The sequence below is a fragment of the Zingiber officinale genome, chromosome 1A (genome assembly GCF_018446385.1).
Source record: "Zingiber officinale cultivar Zhangliang chromosome 1A, Zo_v1.1, whole genome shotgun sequence".
NCBI classification, from domain to species: Eukaryota; Viridiplantae; Streptophyta; class Magnoliopsida; order Zingiberales; family Zingiberaceae; genus Zingiber; species Zingiber officinale.
In genome coordinates, this window is record NC_055987.1 from 148,798,794 (window position 1) to 148,816,719 (window position 17,926).

General features: G+C 39.2%; 1 protein-coding gene across 1 annotated transcript in view; it reads left to right on the forward strand.

Moving 5' to 3' along the window:
* The first annotated feature begins 13,402 nt into the window (after nucleotides 1–13,402).
* The window catches only part of LOC122037933 (WD-40 repeat-containing protein MSI1), a 5,367-nt gene continuing 843 nt past the window's right edge, over nucleotides 13,403–17,926 (forward strand). The window contains exons 1-5 of the mRNA XM_042597423.1: nucleotides 13,403–13,910; nucleotides 14,846–15,172; nucleotides 16,212–16,361; nucleotides 17,253–17,377; nucleotides 17,501–17,596. Coding sequence (XP_042453357.1) covers nucleotides 13,566–13,910; nucleotides 14,846–15,172; nucleotides 16,212–16,361; nucleotides 17,253–17,377; nucleotides 17,501–17,596 — 1,043 coding nt within the window. The 5' untranslated portion in view covers nucleotides 13,403–13,565. The remainder of the gene's footprint in view (nucleotides 13,911–14,845; nucleotides 15,173–16,211; nucleotides 16,362–17,252; nucleotides 17,378–17,500; nucleotides 17,597–17,926) is intronic.

Genomic DNA, 17,926 nt, shown 5'->3' on the forward strand with positions numbered 1-17,926 from the left:
ATTTATCAAAGGGTGAGGTTTAGCTCGATAAATCAATATGCCCGATAAGTTGGGAATGATATTACTTATAGTATATGTTGTTGATTATAGAAGGAATCTGTGTCCTAGTTATCTAGGTTGAGAATGTCCCCAAGATGAGCTCATAAGGACTGCCATGTTAAACCCTGCAGGTGGACATAGTCCAACATGACAATAAAGTTGGGTGGTACTACTCTTGGAGCTAGATATTAATTAAATGAGTTGTCAGTAACTCACTTAATTAGTGGACATTCATAATCTTAAACACAGGGAGACTAACACACTCATGATAAGAAGAAGCTTATAATGTAATTTGGGATTGGTGCGGTAGTGCGGTAATAACTCTCTAGTGGAATGAGTTATTATCGATGAACTTGAGTTGTGTGTTCGGGGCAAGCACGGGATACTCAAGCTAATCGGAAGACCAAAACCAATTTCTCCTTTAGGTCCCTGTTGTAGCCTCAATAAAGCCTCAAGTCCATCCAAAGAAAAGCCTATCTTGGTGTCCAAGAAGGGGTCGGTTCATTGCTTGGTGACCAAGCAATGGCCGGCCACATATTCTCTAGAAGTGGTCGGCCCTTGCCTTGGGCAAGGGGGCCGGCCGTAATATTTAAATTAGGAAGGTTGTTTTTGAATTTTTAAATTTCCTCAGATATTTACAATTTGTAAAAAGAGAGATTTTAAAAATTTATAAAATTTTTCTAATTTAAATTAGGCCACAATGTTTTAAAAGAGAGTTGTAAAATTTATAAAACTTTCTTTTAAAAAGAAATATTATTAGAGATGTTTTAAATTTTAAAACTTGGTTTTAAATTTTAAAACTTTCCTTTTAATATCCACATTAGAAAAGAAAGAAAGTTTGTAAAATTTTATTAGAAGTTTTCTCCTTTTAAATTTTATAAAAAAATTTTCTTTCTTTCCCTTTTAATAAGTAGCCGACCACCTTGCTTGGTGCCCAAGCAAGGGGTCGGTCAAATAATTAAACATCAACAAATAGTTGTTTAATTAATAAATCAATCTATGATTGATTAATTAAAAGAAAAGAAAAAGAAAAAATTAAAAGGAAATAGGAATGAGTCTAATTTTTTATAAAACTCTTTCCATAATTTTCCGTTGGGAAACTAATATAAAAAGGGGGGAAGGGGAGGCCTTGAAAAATATAACAATTGATATTGTGTTGTTGGAGATCATCAAGTGGCCGGCCCCTCTCCATCTCTTCCCTTTGCTCTCTTTTTCTCCTTTGTGGTGGTGGTGGCCGAATTCTAGAGAAGGAGGAGAAGCTTTCCGGGTGGTGTTCGTCTTGGAGGATCGTCACCCACACGACGTCTAAGAGGAGGCGAGGGATACAGCAGAAGATCTCGAGGTTCTTAGCATACAAGGAAGAGGTATAACTAGTATTTAATTTCCGCATCATACTAGTTAATTTTTCTTTGTATAAATACCAAATACAAGAGGCATTCGATTCTTGTTTTTCGAATTTAATTTCGATGTTGTGTTCTTTTTCTTTTTTCCTTGTGATTTGATTGTTCCTTTTGGTTAACCTAGAGTTATATAAGGAAATTAAATATTAACTTTCCTTAAAAGGCTTTGTCTAGTCGGTGGTGGTTGCTCCCATATCCAAGAAGGCCAAGTGTCTCGCCATGCAGTACTGGAAGCCAATTTTGGAAACTAATATTTAATTGAATTTATAACCTAGGTGATTTGGATCAAACGTGTTAAGTTCCGAAGGAGATCCAAATCTAAACCTAAAAGAACATATAAGTTAAACTTGGAATCAAATATGTTAAGTTCCGCAGGAGATACAAGTTTAACTTAAAAGAACACATGATAGCTAGGAAAGGTTCAGATCACGTACAAAATTTTTTGTACAGTGGAGCCATTGGGTTTTCCGAATAGCAACCAACAATTGGTATCAGAGCTAGGGTTTTGCCTCTGTGTAGTTGGTATTAGTTTAATTATGCACATGTTATACATAATTTAGGTAGGTTAATAGTAGGATGTACTAACTTTGTGGATGCAGGATCTAAATATTATGGCTTATAGTTATTATATGTGTGATTGGACCCTTGGACATGTCAAGGGCATTTATTATGTGTACATGATTGTATTATAAAATACAGTAGGAGTTGTATTTAGTTTTATTAGGATTTTATTTTTTGATCTAGATACATGTACATTCCTTTTATGGAATATAGGATCGATGGATGTAAATTTTATTTTATGTTCGATCTAGTTTACATATACATTCCTTCGAGGAATATAGGATCAAAAAATGTAAAATTCTATTTATGTCGCGGATCGAATCTTGCAAGGCGTGGAACCTTTTGAGGATCAGAGTGGCGCAACGGAACAAGGAGCAAGATGGATGCGACAACTAGACCCGGTGGCGGTGGCCAAAGATGGCCGCAGCTAGGGATGACGACACACGGAGGACAACAATAGATAAAAGCCATAATAGTTGAAAATTAGTTTTTCTATTTATTGCTTTTGTATTGTGTTGTGTGTGAATGTTAGTGTACATGTTTAGTAGGCTAGCATCATCAAAATTCCTCACTTTAAATAACTAAGTGGGAGAGGAATTTATTTTAGTGAATTCCACGGTCTCCATTACTGGTTTGTAAGTGATGCCAACAAACTTGCGCGTTGGATCTGAGTGCCTTCCTCCATATCGGATGAGTTTGTTTGCGGATCACTAGACCAAACTTCCATTTCGGATGACTATAGGAAATTAATTAAGAGCGTGTGACCTTCCCCATCGGAAGGGACACAATCTTATTAATGGACTTAGTGTCAAGTAATGGTATACACTTAGGCACGTCTAATAGTATCCTCCCCATCGGAGTCACTGCTATTATTTGTGTGACCGAAGGAAACCAACTATTAATTTTATTTGTCAAAAAGTTAGGTTGACAAGATAATAAAATTAATGGGATATACCCTCCTTTTACAAATGTTGAATTTGTATACGTCTACACTATCGTGGCATATAAAATTCACGGTGTTTTAAGGTGTTGGTTAATTTAAAATAGTATTGTTTGAGGAATCAATATTATTCTAAATTTAGAGTTCTGATCAAAATTTATTTTGTGATTCTTAGGATGACTTTCAACCCACTGGCCATTATTCTAAAAGAAAACAGACTTACTGGTCCCAACTATATATATTGGAAAAGAAACCTGGACATTATTTTAACTACTGAGGGCTATAAGTTTGTACTGTCAGAGGAATGCCCAGAAACACCTAGCAATGATTCTACCCCAGAGGAGATTCAACATCATAGTAAATGGGTAAAAGCTGATGAGATGGCGCAGTATTACATCTTGGCTTCGATGTCAAATGTATTGCAACATCAGCATCATGACTTATCAACAGCCTATGATATAATGAACAATCTTAAGGAACTCTTCCGACATCAGAATCGGGCTGCTAGGCAAGAGGCAATGAGAAAACTGATGACAACCACCACGACTGAGGGGACTCCCGTGAGGGATCATATTCTCAAGATGATGGCTTACTTAAACGAAATACAAGTTCTTAGAGGGGAAATTGATGGGGAAACCCAGGTCGATATCATCCTCCAAACGCTGCCCGGAAGTTTTGAGCATTTTATCCTGAACTATAATATGAATAAAAGGATGTATTCATTGGCGGAACTTCTGACAGAACTTCAGGTAGCCGAAGGGTTATTTCGTCAACATTCTCAAATTCACTATGCTGAAAATGGTTCTACTTCTAAGACGAAAGGCAAGAAGAAGAAGAAACAAAATGGCTCAGCAAAGAAGGTGAATAAACCTCAAGGTGTAGGACAAAAAGCTGGAATAAAGAAACCGAAGGGCAAGTGCTTTATTTGCAAGCAGACTGGACATTGGAAGGCGGATTGTCCTCGTAGGAAACAGAACAATAAAGGTATATCTCATACTCTAGTAGTTGAAACATGTTTAGCGGTGTTATCTACCAGCACCTGGTGTGTAGATATGGGAGCCACTGATCATGTCTGCAATTCTTTGCAGGGGTTCCAGGAAACCCGACGACTATTTGATAGAGAGATAACTATCTACATGGGAATTGCTACTAAGGTGGCGACTGTTGCAGTGGGAGACGTCTACTTATCATTTGATAGGAATAGGAAATTGGTTTTAAGGAATTGTCTTTATGTACCCAGTTTTAGAAAGAATTTAATTTCAGTTTCTAAACTGTATTTGGATGGATATTCAGTTTCCTTTAGTAACAATGTGGTTATAAAGAGAAATAAAGTGATTATTTGTTCTGGTGCATTGGTTGGCAATTTATATACTTTAAATCCAATTTCTCCCACAAAGCAAAATATGGAAATTAATAACACATCTTCTAACTCTATAAGACAAAAGGACTTTCGGAAATGAACCAAACACATCTTTGGCATATAAGGCTTGATCATATTAACTTAAGTAGGATTCAAAGGCTTGTAGCCGATGGACTCTTGGGTCCATTAGAGTTGGAAAACTTTCCAACGTGTGAATCCTGCTTGGAAGGTAAGATGACCAAGAGACCTTTTAAGGCCAAGGGGTATAGAGCCAAAGAAGCGTTAGAATTGGTTCATTCTGATTTGTGTGGTCCTATGTCTATCCAAACTAGATGTGGCTTTGAATATTTTGTCTCTTTTATAGACGATTATTCAAGATATGGATACATTTACCTAATGCGCCGCAAGTCTGAGTGCTTTGATAAGTTCAAAGAGTACAAGACTGATGTGGAGAAACGTCTAGGTAAAAGTATCAAGACACTACGGTCTGATCGTGGTGGCGAATACCTCTTAGGAGAGTTTAGGAATTACTTATCAGAGGCCGGGATTCAATCCCAATTATCCGCACTTGGTACACCCCAACAGAATGATGTGGCAGAACGAAGGAATATGACTCTTATGGAGATGGTTAGATCGATGATGAGTTATTCAGAATTACCAAATTTATTTTGGGGATACGCTCTGGAAACAGCAGCACACATTCTGAACTTAGTACCTTCTAAATCAGTATCTTCTACTCCCACAGAATTATGGAATGGGCGGAAGCCCAGTCTAAGACATATTCGGATTTGGGGTAGTCCAACACATGTGCTGAAACAAGATGCTGATAAGTTAGAATCTCGTACAGAAGTTCGTATGTTTGTGGAGTATCCCAGAGGAACGAAAGGCGATTTATTTTATAGTCCTAAAGACCAGAAGGTCATTGTTAGCACCAATGCCCAGTTTTTAGAAGAAGACTATATAATGGATCACAAGCCCAGTAGTAAAATTGTTCTAGAAGAACTTAGAGAGGACACGTCTACTTCAGTACCAACAGTAGAAAATGAAGTACTACAAGAGACTGCAACACGTGTCACACATGATACACAACCACAGACGGTGCCTCGTCGTAGTGGGAGGGTTGTAAGGCAGCCCGAGATATTCATGTTTTTGGGTGAGTTTTTGGACTTGATCCCAGGCAAACATGAACTAGATCCCCGAACATATGATGAAGCACTCCAAGATATAGATGCAGTATCTTGGCAAAAGACAATGAATTCCGAAATAGAATCTATATATTCTAATAAGGTCTGGGAGCTTGTAGAACCACCTAATGGTGTAAAAGTCATTGGTTGCAAGTGGATCTATAAAAGGAAAAGAGGGACAGATGGGAAGGTAGAAACCTTCAAAGCAAGGCTTGTTGCGAAGGGGTACACTCAGAAAGAGGGAATCGATTATGAGGAGACCTTTTCGCCGGTAGCTATGCTTAAGTCTATCCGGATACTCTTATCCATTGCCGCTCATATGGATTTTCCCGACATTTTCCCGACCCGAAGGTTCGGGATTTTTCCCGTCCCGATCACTATCGGGAAAGGGATCGGGAATTTTTTTTCTCCCGACGGAAATCCCATCCCGACCCGATTATATTATAATATTATTTTTTATATTAAAAATATTATTTTTTATATTAAAAATATTATTTTTATATTATTTTTTTTATATTTTAAGCAACTAACTATTATGTTTATTTTTTTTCTCTTCATTTTTCTCATACTTCATCATAATTTTATTTCTAAATAATTTATTGGCAATGTGTGAAGAAGATAATCAATTAGTTTATTTTAGCATATGAAAACCGATAAAATGATATAAAGAATAATTTTTATGATCTTTTTTCTGTAAGTTGAATCCAAACATTTCTAAGGATTAAGATCATCATATCATAAATTCATTATTGATACAATGGTTGACATGACAATTTTTATTTTTGGATTTTCTTGTATTAGGTATAAAGTATAAACTAAGTAGTAGTTTTAGTTTTTTTTTGATTAGTTTTAATATATTTATGATGTCCTAGGAAGATATTTTAGCTTTTAATGGTTAAGTACCACGAAATCGTTTTAATTTATTTGTATTGTACTAAAAAATTGTTTGTGTCTCTATAGATTTTTTTTTTTAAAAAAATATTTTTCGGGATATTCTTACGGGTCCCTACCCGATCCCGAATATTCGGGATCCCGAACATTCGGGTCCCGACACTTTTCGGGTACGGGATCGGGAGAAAAAAAATTCCCAATTCTTATCGGGACGGGTATTGGGTAAGGGGGTTACGGGACGGGTCGCGACCCTATCCCACCCCTAGGTTTCTTACCTTTTAGGCATGGAGTAACCTTATCTAAAGAGATGTCTCCAAAAACATCAAAGGAGATTGAGGACATGAAGGCAGTTCCTTATGCTTCGGCTGTAGGAAGCCTTATGTATGCAATGTTGTGTACGAGACCTGATATCTGTTTTGCCGTGGGCATGGTTAGCAGATATCAAAGTAACCCTGGACAAGGACATTGGACTGCAGTAAAGCATATATTAAAGTACCTGAGAAGGACTAGAGATTATATGCTAGTTTACCAAGCAGGCGATTTACTCCCTATGAGTTACACGGATTCGGACTTCCAATCAGATAGGGACAACAGTAAGTCTACATCAGGCTATGTGTTTACTTTAGGAGGTGGAGCCATTGCATGGAGGAGTGTTAAGAAGAAATGCGTCTCAGATTCAACCATGGAAGCTGAGTATGTGGCAGCCTCTGAGGCAGCCAAAGAAGCTGTATGGCTCAGGAACTTTCTAATGGACTTAGATGTGATTCCTGGTTTGCCCAAGATCGTCACAATTTATTGTGATAATAGTGGAGCAGTTGCAAACTCGAAGGAACACGAGCCCATAAGGCAAGTAAACATATAGAGCGTAAGTACCACCTAATACGAGACATCGTCAAGCGAGGAGAAGTTATCGTCGCCAAGATAGCATCAGCAGATAACCTAACAGATCCTTTCACTAAGGCCCTTTCGGCGAAAGCTTTTGATCGGCATGTGGAGGGGATGGGAATCAGATACAACAGATATGGTAGCTTAGACTTTTAGTATAAGTGGGAGATTGTTGGAGTGTATACTTAAAAGTTTAGCTTTTGTACACATTTATTTTAAAATAAAGAATCACATTGGTCAAATGTTTACATTTATTTGTTAAATGTAATTGTTCAATTAATTTATATAGTAGATAACATGGAGTGTGGAGTCACACTTAGAAGATCATGTTGTCGGTTCTCTATAAATTATAAACAGTTGCTCACGACTAAGATGGAAAGGAACAAACCATCAGAATAGACGTAGTGTAATTAAGTATTAGTTTATCTTGACTAATAAATTACACTGATACACTTTAAGTGTATTGAGTAGGATCATTTAGGTAAGTTCTTTTTGTACTGACTTAGTAAAAGAACTAGACCTTAGTTATTATGGAAGTGTGTGCTCTTAATCCTAATATAATAACAAACATGTATATTTATGCATGCAGTCCAGAGAACGAGCTACCGAGCCCTCTCCGACTCCATCCAGTCCAGAGAACGAGCTACCGAGCTCTCTTTGACCTAGTCCGGAGAACGAGCTACCGAGCCCTCTCCGACTCCATCCAGTCCAGAGAACGAGCTACCGAGCCCTCTTTGACCTCCCATGCCAAGCTTCCATACTTGGACTTTTCCCGTGCCAAGCTCCCTGCTTGGACTTTTCCGTGCCAAGTCTCCATACTTGGACTTTTCCTGTGCCAAGCTCCCTGCTTGGACCTTTCCGTGCCAAGTCTCCATACTTGGACTTTTCCCGTGCCAAGCTCCCTGCTTGGACCTTTCCGTGCCAAGTCTCCATACTTGGACTTTTCCCAGGTCAACTCAAGTCGGGTCAACCAGGTCAACCTTGACCAAAGGTTGCACCCACAATACCCCAAGTTCCTATTCTTGTCAAACATCAAAATATAACTTCTCCATTCTTGTCAAACATCAAAATATACCTCGAGTCAGGTCAACTCGAATCGGGTCACCCAGGTCAACCTTGACCTAAGGTTGCACCAACAGATATCCTTACTTTCTACGGCATCCTCTTGAAACAGAGATAAATTTTCTACAAGGGAAGCTAATTAAAATTTGTGAGTTTTTCCCATATTAATATTAGGAAGTGATTTGCATAATCTAGTGACTGTATGATGAGGGGCCCTTAGTGACAAGGGTGACCCTTTAACCGGACTTTTTAGATTATCTCTTCTACTTAATGTAATAATTTATTGTTAGGAAGTAAATAGTATAGCTTTAGCGATTATATGATTGAGAGGTCCTAGGATAATCCTTTAACCAAACTTTTTAGAGTTATTATTTTAATTAATGACGTTAGAACTTGGATAAACTCTCCGATACAATCTTCGTAGGGTTGTGCTTGGTTAGATGCCTTACAAGAATGTAAGCATGGAGTTAGGTAGATGAACAATGCATACTGATATTAACTAGCATCGTAATAAAACTGAAATCCTAGGTCATCCCCAAATCCAACTTCGCCATCTCCCTCCGTTCACTAGCTCTCACACTCTTTCCCTCTCTCTCTCTCTCTCTCTCTCTCTCTCTCTCTCTATTGTCTACTCTCTCTTGCCTCTCTCTTTCTCTTCTCTAAACGTCTCTCTATCTTTCGCAAGTGGTCGTGAGCCAACTTTTGATCGTCTAGATAACTCTTCGTACGAAATCTGCTAGTGCTTAGTCAACAGTCCCTATGGGATCAATGTTTTATTACTTGATGACATAACATGCACTTGCGGTTTCCAGATATCATAATGTCATGAGTGAGATTTGAACCGTCGTTATCTAGAGAACTTGTCTCTTCACGGCACGGGAGGGGGGGGGGTATAATGAATTAATTTAATAGTAACATTTAAAAAAAAAACAAGGCTTTGCTAATTTGCTTGCAACTTTATTTCATTTTTTGATATAAGGGAATTACATTTTGGTACCCTATAGTTTGAAGAAAATACATTTCGATTGTCATTCTTTTAGAAAACTACATCGCGGTCCTTAGAAGTTAAAATTTGCAACAACCCAGTCCCTACAAGCATTCATCATCAGCTTAATATTTGACATCTTAACAAACTTTTTTGATTGACAAAACTACTCTCGTGGTACATTAGACATGTTTTGTAATACTTATTGTATGTTATATTTGGTTAGATTTGCCTAAACTTTTCAACATCTCAGTTCTTGCATCCCAAAAGAAGCACAGAGCATCGAATGAAGAACTACATTACGGAGTGCAAGGATTTGATTATAGCAGTTTGCACATTAACAAGATTTCAATCAGACGAAGATTTTTAATTTGGTGGGAAGGTAATGCTTATGTTTCAATCAGATTTAGGGGAAAAATTTAGGATTCGAGTTTGTTAAAATGATAACACCATTTCATTGTTGTAAGTTACATAAATGGAGTCTTTCTATAATAATGCTACAATCGATAACTTGCAATTTGAAAACATCTCTTGTGTTTGTGGTAGAAAGGAAACTATTTTGGTGTCAAAATCTAAAAAAAAAATCCAGGTAGAGTGCGACGAAGGTGGTTGCCTAAGGTGGCGACCAACTCTGCATTCTTCTCGCATTCCAGATCAGCTACGATGAAGGTAGTTGCCTCCGACCGGCTGGGGTGGATCTGAGCCTCCTCCTTTTCGTCATAGACCAATGTAGGAGGTCTCTTTTTGATCGCGTTCACCTCCAAGCGAGGGTTTTTTTAGCGGACATTATTTTTGATTTGACCATCTCGACATAGCATCGCCAAGCGGCCAACTGGTCACCCCTTGACTTCGCTTACCTTGTTGTTCACCAGGAATTTGATCTTCTGGCAAAAGATGGACACCACGGCTTGGAATTCATTGAGTGCTAGTCAGCCCATTATGACATTGTAGGCCAACGACAACACTTCATTGACTATGAATCCTTAGAGTGGTGTCGTCATGGGCAGTAAATCACTCCGATCGATTTGCAGCTAATCAAACGCCTTCTTGAATATGATATTCATCGAGCTCTCTGTGTCTACAAAAATTTGATGAATAACAAAGTTAGTGATTACCGCTCGGATGATTAGCACGTCATCATGAGGGATCTCCACTTCCTCTAGGTCCCTCGAGCTGAAGCTGATCTCTGGTCTTTCAGTCCTCTCCTTGCTACAACCAACAGGGTGGATTTCAAGTCACCGAGCGTGCGACTTCCTCACTCGATTGGAATCACCGCCGGTTGGCCCCCCGGAGATCATTCCTATTTCTCCCTGAGCGATGTTGCTCCTATTCTCCTCCTCTTGAGCCGAAGGCCTACTCCGTTCGGCAGGTGCTCTAGCAGGACTTGGGTTGTTCCCTCGCTAGGGTTGATGATGGCGCAGCTCGATCGTTGTCCTTTCTTCTTCCCTTCGTCCAGCTGATCGGTGCTTGTGTCTCCGCTCAAGAGATGGTGGCCGACGACAATACCCCCTCTGGGTCAGCCTACTGGCTATCGACGTCAGGTCATAGCAGTCCTGGGTATTGTGTGTTGTCGATTGATGGAAGGAACAAAACATTGGTGTCCATATTTTTTCCTTTGTTGCACGGCATGCGTCCTGGGCTTATGGTGTGGCTAGGCTCCTCCCGATGAGGCCCCTTAGGGAGTTGATGGCTGCTTTGCTGCCGTCGTTCAGACGCTCCTGCGGGCTCGGAGGGTGTCTCCCTCCTCCTTACCGCTTGAGTTTCCTTCACGTTGATGTATTCGGTGGCCTTCTTTTTGCAGGTGGCCAAAGTCCCTCGGTGGCTTTCGGATGAGCGATCGGAAGAACTCTTCTTCGGTGATCCCTTGGGTGAAGGTGTTCACCAACATGTCCGAGGAGACCGCTGGGATGCCCATGGCCACTTAATTGAAGTGTTGGATGTAGACCCTCAATACTTCTCTGGGCCCTTGCTTCAGCAAGAATAAATTCACGCTCGTCTTCTGGTGATGGCGGCTGCTCGTGAAGTGGTGAAGGAATGCTGCCCGAAAGTCCTTGAAGCTGTGGATTTATCCGTCCGACAATCTCTTGAACCAGCGTTGTGCCGATCCGGCGAGAGTGGTGAGGAAGACTCGACACTTAACTCCATTGGTGTACCGATGAAGTGTGACCGCATTGTCAAATTTGGCCAAGTGGCCGTCTGGGTCGGTGATTCTGTTATACTCTCCGATCGCCAGCGGAATGTAGTGCTTTGGCAGAAGGTCATTCAGAATCCCCTCCCAAAAATGTTGATTGATCCTCTCGAGCGAATCATTCTCTCTAGGTTCCTTCTCTTTCCTTGCATCCTGAACAGTGCATCGTTTGAGGAAGACCCCCCGGTTCTTGTCCGTTCGCCTCCGTTCCTTCGATGGGGTCCTGAACAGTGCTCGGTGGAAGGGGATAGGCGCATTGGGCGCTTCCCCATTTGTGCCAGCCGGCTTCTTGCTATTACCTCGAGTAGATACTCGGTCTACTCGGTCTCCGTGTTCAGCTGGTCGACTAGTGGCCGATGCTGCGAGCTCTTGCGCTTGGCATTCGACCAACTCCTGTTGTTGTTGTTGCTCCACTATCTTGCCTACTTGGGCTTGTACCAGCATGTCGAGCTCCTCTTGTGTCAGCGTCACTATTGTGAATCGTTCAGTATCTTCCATCTTCTCGTTCGGATGCAGGTTACGTTCCCACAAATGGCGCCAAAATGACCTTGTTCGAAAGCATGAAGCTGATGATGTGGTGACTTTGCTGACCGACAGAAGACCTCGCCCTGCTCTGCAAAACAAGTAACGTTAGTATTGTGCTAGGAAAGATATCCCCGGCGTTGGCCCTCCAATGCTCAAGTCAGTCATCGAAATCTGGAGAAAAGTGGATCAACTGTAGAACGATGTGTAAACGATAGATAACGCGTACCTCCGTCGGTGATGGACCCTCCTTTATATAGAGCTCTAGTGGGCGACGTGCGCACTTCTCGAGGTATGACATGCTCTCCAATATGTCCCACGAAAGAGTCTGTCAGGAAAGTACCTCTAACACCATACCTTAACAGGGCATGTATATCCCTGACAAGACAGTAGAAACTTCCGCCATACAATTCATCTATCGACCATGTCTTGTGTCAGCGGCACAACTTCCTAAAATAATGTCGAGAGATACTACAGTGGTACCGTTGCTGGGTCCAGCGAGGGTAGCCGCTCGGTCGGGACTCCTCCGCTCCGTCCATGGCAAGGTCCCGCTGTTTGGTTGAGCGGGGTAGCCGCTCGGTCGGGACCCCTACGCTTTGTCGACCTCAGTGACTCTTATATGCAATGGTTTTGTAGCACTTGCCTTTCTCCGTTCGGACAAGTTATCTGGTCTGCCTCAATGTCCCGCTACTCCGTATCGAGCGTCGACTCTTATGCATCATCCCGAACTAGATTGGAAGTCTGCTTGGATCTATCTCCCGTCGGTTGAGGTCTAATTATCCAACCGGTCATTATCATTATTTTCCGTTCGATCCTTCAACTGTACCAGATAAGTCTCTTTTCATAGTCGCATCAAATACCTTTCTAAGTCTCCGAATACTAGACTTTAGCTACAATCCATAGCTATACCAGTGAGCAGTTTGTGTGTATAAGAATTTTTATTTTCTTTGAGTGTTTGTTGGAGCGATAAAGATAAAAAGTCACCCACTTTTTTTTTCTGGTTTATTCAGAAGATAAAAGGTATATGTTTTTTTTTAAAAAAATATTTTAATATAAGAGTTTTTGTTTTGTTTTTATGTTTTCATGACTTTCCATCAATTTATATTAACGTTATTCATGTATAGAAACCGCGATGTAATTTTCTGGAAGTATGAACATCGTGATATATTTTCTCTAAACTACAGGGGAATATAATTCCCTCTTCAGAGTTTTGCAGTTCGAAAAATATTTTTTCTTGTTGAGAGTAGATTAAAATCGATTAAACCGGATAACATATTTCCATCCATCAAGTGCGGATCCGTAATCTTATCGGAGTCTCATATTAGTAAATATCTTCTGCCGTTATGGATTAACAAAAAAAAAAAAAAGAAAACCTTTTCAGTATATTTTCTACCCCTCGCCCAGTAGCTTCGTTTTTCCGGTCGCTCACTCTCCTCTGAAAACCCTAATAATTCCCGCCACATCTACTGTTCTTCCCGCCGACGTCGAACCCTCAGGAGGCGAAGAGCCCCTCCCGCGGCCAAGTACGAGTGGGAAGAAGAATAGAGAATGGCGAAAGACGAGGAGGAATTTCGAGGTGAGATGGAGGAGCGATTGATCAACGAGGAGTACAAGATATGGAAGAAGAACACGCCTTTCCTGTACGACCTCGTGATCACTCACGCCCTTGAGTGGCCCTCACTCACCGTGCAATGGCTCCCCGACCGCGACGAGCCCGCTGGCAAGGACTACTCCGTGCAGAAGATGATCCTCGGCACGCACACCTCCGACAACGAGCCTAATTATCTCATGCTCGCTCAAGTTCAGCTCCCCCTCGAGGACGCGGAGTACGACGCGCGCCAGTACGATGACGAGCACGGCGAGATCGGCGGCTTTGGCTCCGCCGGAGGAAAGGTGGTTTTGGTTTCAGATCCATGAGTCTCTTCCCTAACAAACCGTTTTTTTTTCTTTCTTTCTTTTTCATCGACTGATCCCAAAATAACTGCTAATTCCTTCTCTTCTAAATAGTAAACAACTATGCCTTTTGGGCAACAATGTTCAGCCATCTTGCTGTGCATTCTAAAGCAGGGAGCAAGAATGTCCCAACGTGCTAGGCAAAACCATATTTTTAAAATAAGTGTGAGATGGTTTCCTTTGATGCATCATCCTTGTTGTAAATAACTCAATAAGATTCTAGATCTTGGAGGCCTTTCTTGTGTAGCAACTAGCAAATCCTTGCTGTTTAGCTTATGATGTGGAAGCAGCCATCTGAAAATTTTCACTTTGATTGCTACAAAGGAAGATCATATCATTGACTAATAGGCATCTAATCTTCTTCTCTGATAGTGCAAAGAATATGCTGAAGAAACATAAAAGAAGCTACAATTTTGATGTTGTTGATAACATTTTTTTTTTGTCTGTTTTCATTTTTTTAGTCCTAGGGTCGCTTAGCATGTTTTTTTTCTTCTGTTCGTTCTTTTTTTTAAAATGACATGGTTTGAGTTCTAGGGGTTTGTCCAAGGATTGTTTGTTTACTTGTTCTTCAAAATTATCACTCTTATCTAGTTTTTGTTTGGCTAATTATCACCCACAGAGCAGTTTTAGAAAGCAGTTCCGAAGAATTTTCTTATATATGTTTTGAGCATTCATTGGTTTTCATTTTTTTTTTTTTTTGACGTACATGCTCCATTTTACATTGTATAGCTGTTGCCATTAAATGTTTCAAGAAGCAAATAATAATAATTCAGTTTCTCTGGCTATTATGTTGATGTTGCAGCACTTCATCTATGGTACATGAGAATTCCTCTGGTGCTTTTACACTCAATTAGTTTGTTTTCTGTTGTATCCAGGTTCAAATTGTTCAGCAAATAAATCATGAGGGAGAAGTTAATCGAGCTCGCTATATGCCTCAGAATCCCTTTATAATTGCAACAAAAACTGTTAGTGCCGAGGTTTATGTTTTTGACTACAGCAAACACCCATCAAAGCCTCCACTTGATGGTGCATGCAATCCTGATTTGAGGTTGAGGGGTCACAATTCTGAAGGATATGGTTTATCCTGGAGCCAGTTTAAGCAAGGGCACTTGTTGAGTGGCTCTGATGATGCTCAAATTTGTTTGTGGGACATTAATGCTACTTCGAAAAATAAAACCCTTGACGCTCTTCAGATTTTTAAGGTTGCTGCTTTGGGTTTTATTAATGTCTATTTTTTTTTCTTTGATTGCCCTCTATTTTTTGATTCAGTATGGTTGTTTAATTCATATCTTATCGTTTTCTATGATGGTTCATCATTTTTTATTGTATTGTTTGTCAGCAATGTTTTGAAGGTATTCCAATGAAGCTCATTAATGAGCCTTAACCTAGGAAATTTGCTAATAAATTGGTTAACATGAATGAGCTCATCAGATAGTCATCGCAGAAAATTAGTGATCATATATGAGATGCATAAGATGCAAACAAAAAAAAATAAAAATTGAGCACTGACTATGGAGTTTTTTTAGTATTTTTTTTTATCTACTGTCACTTTAGTCTTCTTTTTCAGCTCCAATCACTTGATTATTTTTACAGTAACAAATTCTGTTCTTCAGGAGTGAGGGATGCCAGCTTAGCATTCTTGTTATTCAAGTATCCTACAGCGCAGGGAAGTTTCAAAATATTGCTTCTAGCATGAAAATACAATATAGATTGTGATGTTAGCCCATCCCCTCAACAACTTATGTATTAGGTTTATTTGCTAGCATCTTCATGGTTAAGATAAGTAGATTGAACACCAACTTGCTTTTGCCTTGAAACAACATGCCTCATTACTCCTCAAGGTGAACAACAATTTTGAATAATGACTATATAAATGGTTAACAAAGCAATAATGTGAAACCTTAACTTTCAACATCTGGGAACATGTGAATCAAGTAATGAGTGGCTCTGAAGATGCTCAAATTTGTTTGTGGGCATTAAATACTCTTCAGATTTTTAAGGTTGCTGCTTTAGGTTTATTAATGTCTTTTTTTTTCTCTTTGATTGCCTTTATTGTTTTGATTCAACACAGTTGTTCATCTATCATTTTCTATGATATGTCATCATTTTTCATTGTATTGTTTGTCAGCAATGTGTTTGAAGGGATTTCAAATAAGTTCCATGAGCCCTAACGTAGGAAATTTGGTAACTATTGTACATGGATTTTGATTGCTGAACTTACTATGATTCTTTGTGCATTAGGTACACGATGGTGTTGTAGAAGATGTTGCTTGGCATTTAAGGCATGAATATTATTTTGGTTCAGTTGGTGATGATCATTATCTGCTCCTTTGGGATCTCCGAACAACAAATAACAAGCCAGTTAAATCAGTGATCGCTCATCAAGGTGAGGTGAGTTTCTTCTGTCAGAATGCTGGTACTTGAGTATTTAAAAAAATTCCAATTTTGTGTGTATATTTTAGCCTGATATCTCCTGCTAGTATCTATGTAGCATTAAGCTTTCTCTCACGGAAGATAAAAAAAAAACTTTCAAATTATTATTTTGTATGTATCTGTGATGAAATATGTACCCTATCTTCAACATCTTCAAGATGTTTTCTGTTTCTGTGCTGGCAAGAGCTATGAAAATAAGATATTGTTGTATGTTATTATCATTTCAAAATACTCTGTTGAAACATAAAACTGACTTCTCAATAATGCCCACTTTAGTTTGCTCAATAATCTGGTTGATGAATTGGAAGAGGTTAACAAGAGAAATAAGCCAATATCTCAATCGTGTTTATAAACCTAAAATAATCTGCTTCTCACGCATTCTTGTTGTTTTAGCACACATCTTCTAGTTAACTTTTTCCCTTTTTAGTTGTTTTACCAAGTACATTTTATGTTATAATTATTTAATTTTCTAGTATAATGTATTGAGTATATGCTGAGCATATCGATGGGCTAGATCAGTATATGCCTGAAGAACATAACAAGTCTGTAATATTCCGTTTACTGAGATAAAATATTTCTTTATTATTTGGTTTTGCAAGATGCTATCTTTTCAGTTTTCAAATGATGTTTAATGTGATGATGCCTTTTTTTTAGTAACTGTTGAATTAAGCATCATGTTCCTTAGCTCTTGTAAATGAGATTATTTATTATTCCTCTTGAAATGATATTTTGGCCTTGACCCAGTTCCTTGAAGGTAGTTTGATTTAGGTTCTTCCTTTTATACTTCTATTTATTTACTTGAACTTTTAAGACATGAGAGTTGTGTATTGAACTACTGATTTGTGGCAGGTCAACTGCCTAGCCTTCAATCCCTTCAATGAGTGGGTTGTTGCAACTGGGTCTACTGATAAAACTGTCAAGTTATTTGATCTTCGGAAGCTTGAAAGTGCACTGCATACATTGGACTGCCACAAGTATTTCTTTACGCTACACTTTTTTACTTTGTTATTTGTACTTTTGATATTGATTGGTTTGATTTTTTGTTTCAACTGCTATACTGATTACTAACAAGGTTTATCTTGTGGTGTTGCAATTAGAGAGGAGGTTTTCCAAGTCGGTTGGAGTCCCAAAAATGAGACAATTCTAGCATCCTGCTGTCTTGGACGGAGGCTCATGGTGTGGGACCTCAGCAGGTAATTTTTAAAGCCTTAATGGAATGCAAAAATTATTTGTATTTTTTTCATGTTCTTAAACATTGTAATCCTTCTATAAACAGTCACTAGTAATCCATGCCTTGGAATATTTTTTTGAAGATTACACCGGATTCACTTTTGTCAGTTTGTTTTCGTCCTAGTTTTTTTTTTCATAATCATAATTGTCTACGGTAAAGTTATAAGATCACATGAGATCTTTGATATTCATCTTGCTCACATCTATGATTGGATGATTGTGTTTTTGCCCTGATCTACTTAAAAGGAAAACAAACAGTTTGAATAATTTAGATGTGCCATGTGCCAAAGAAT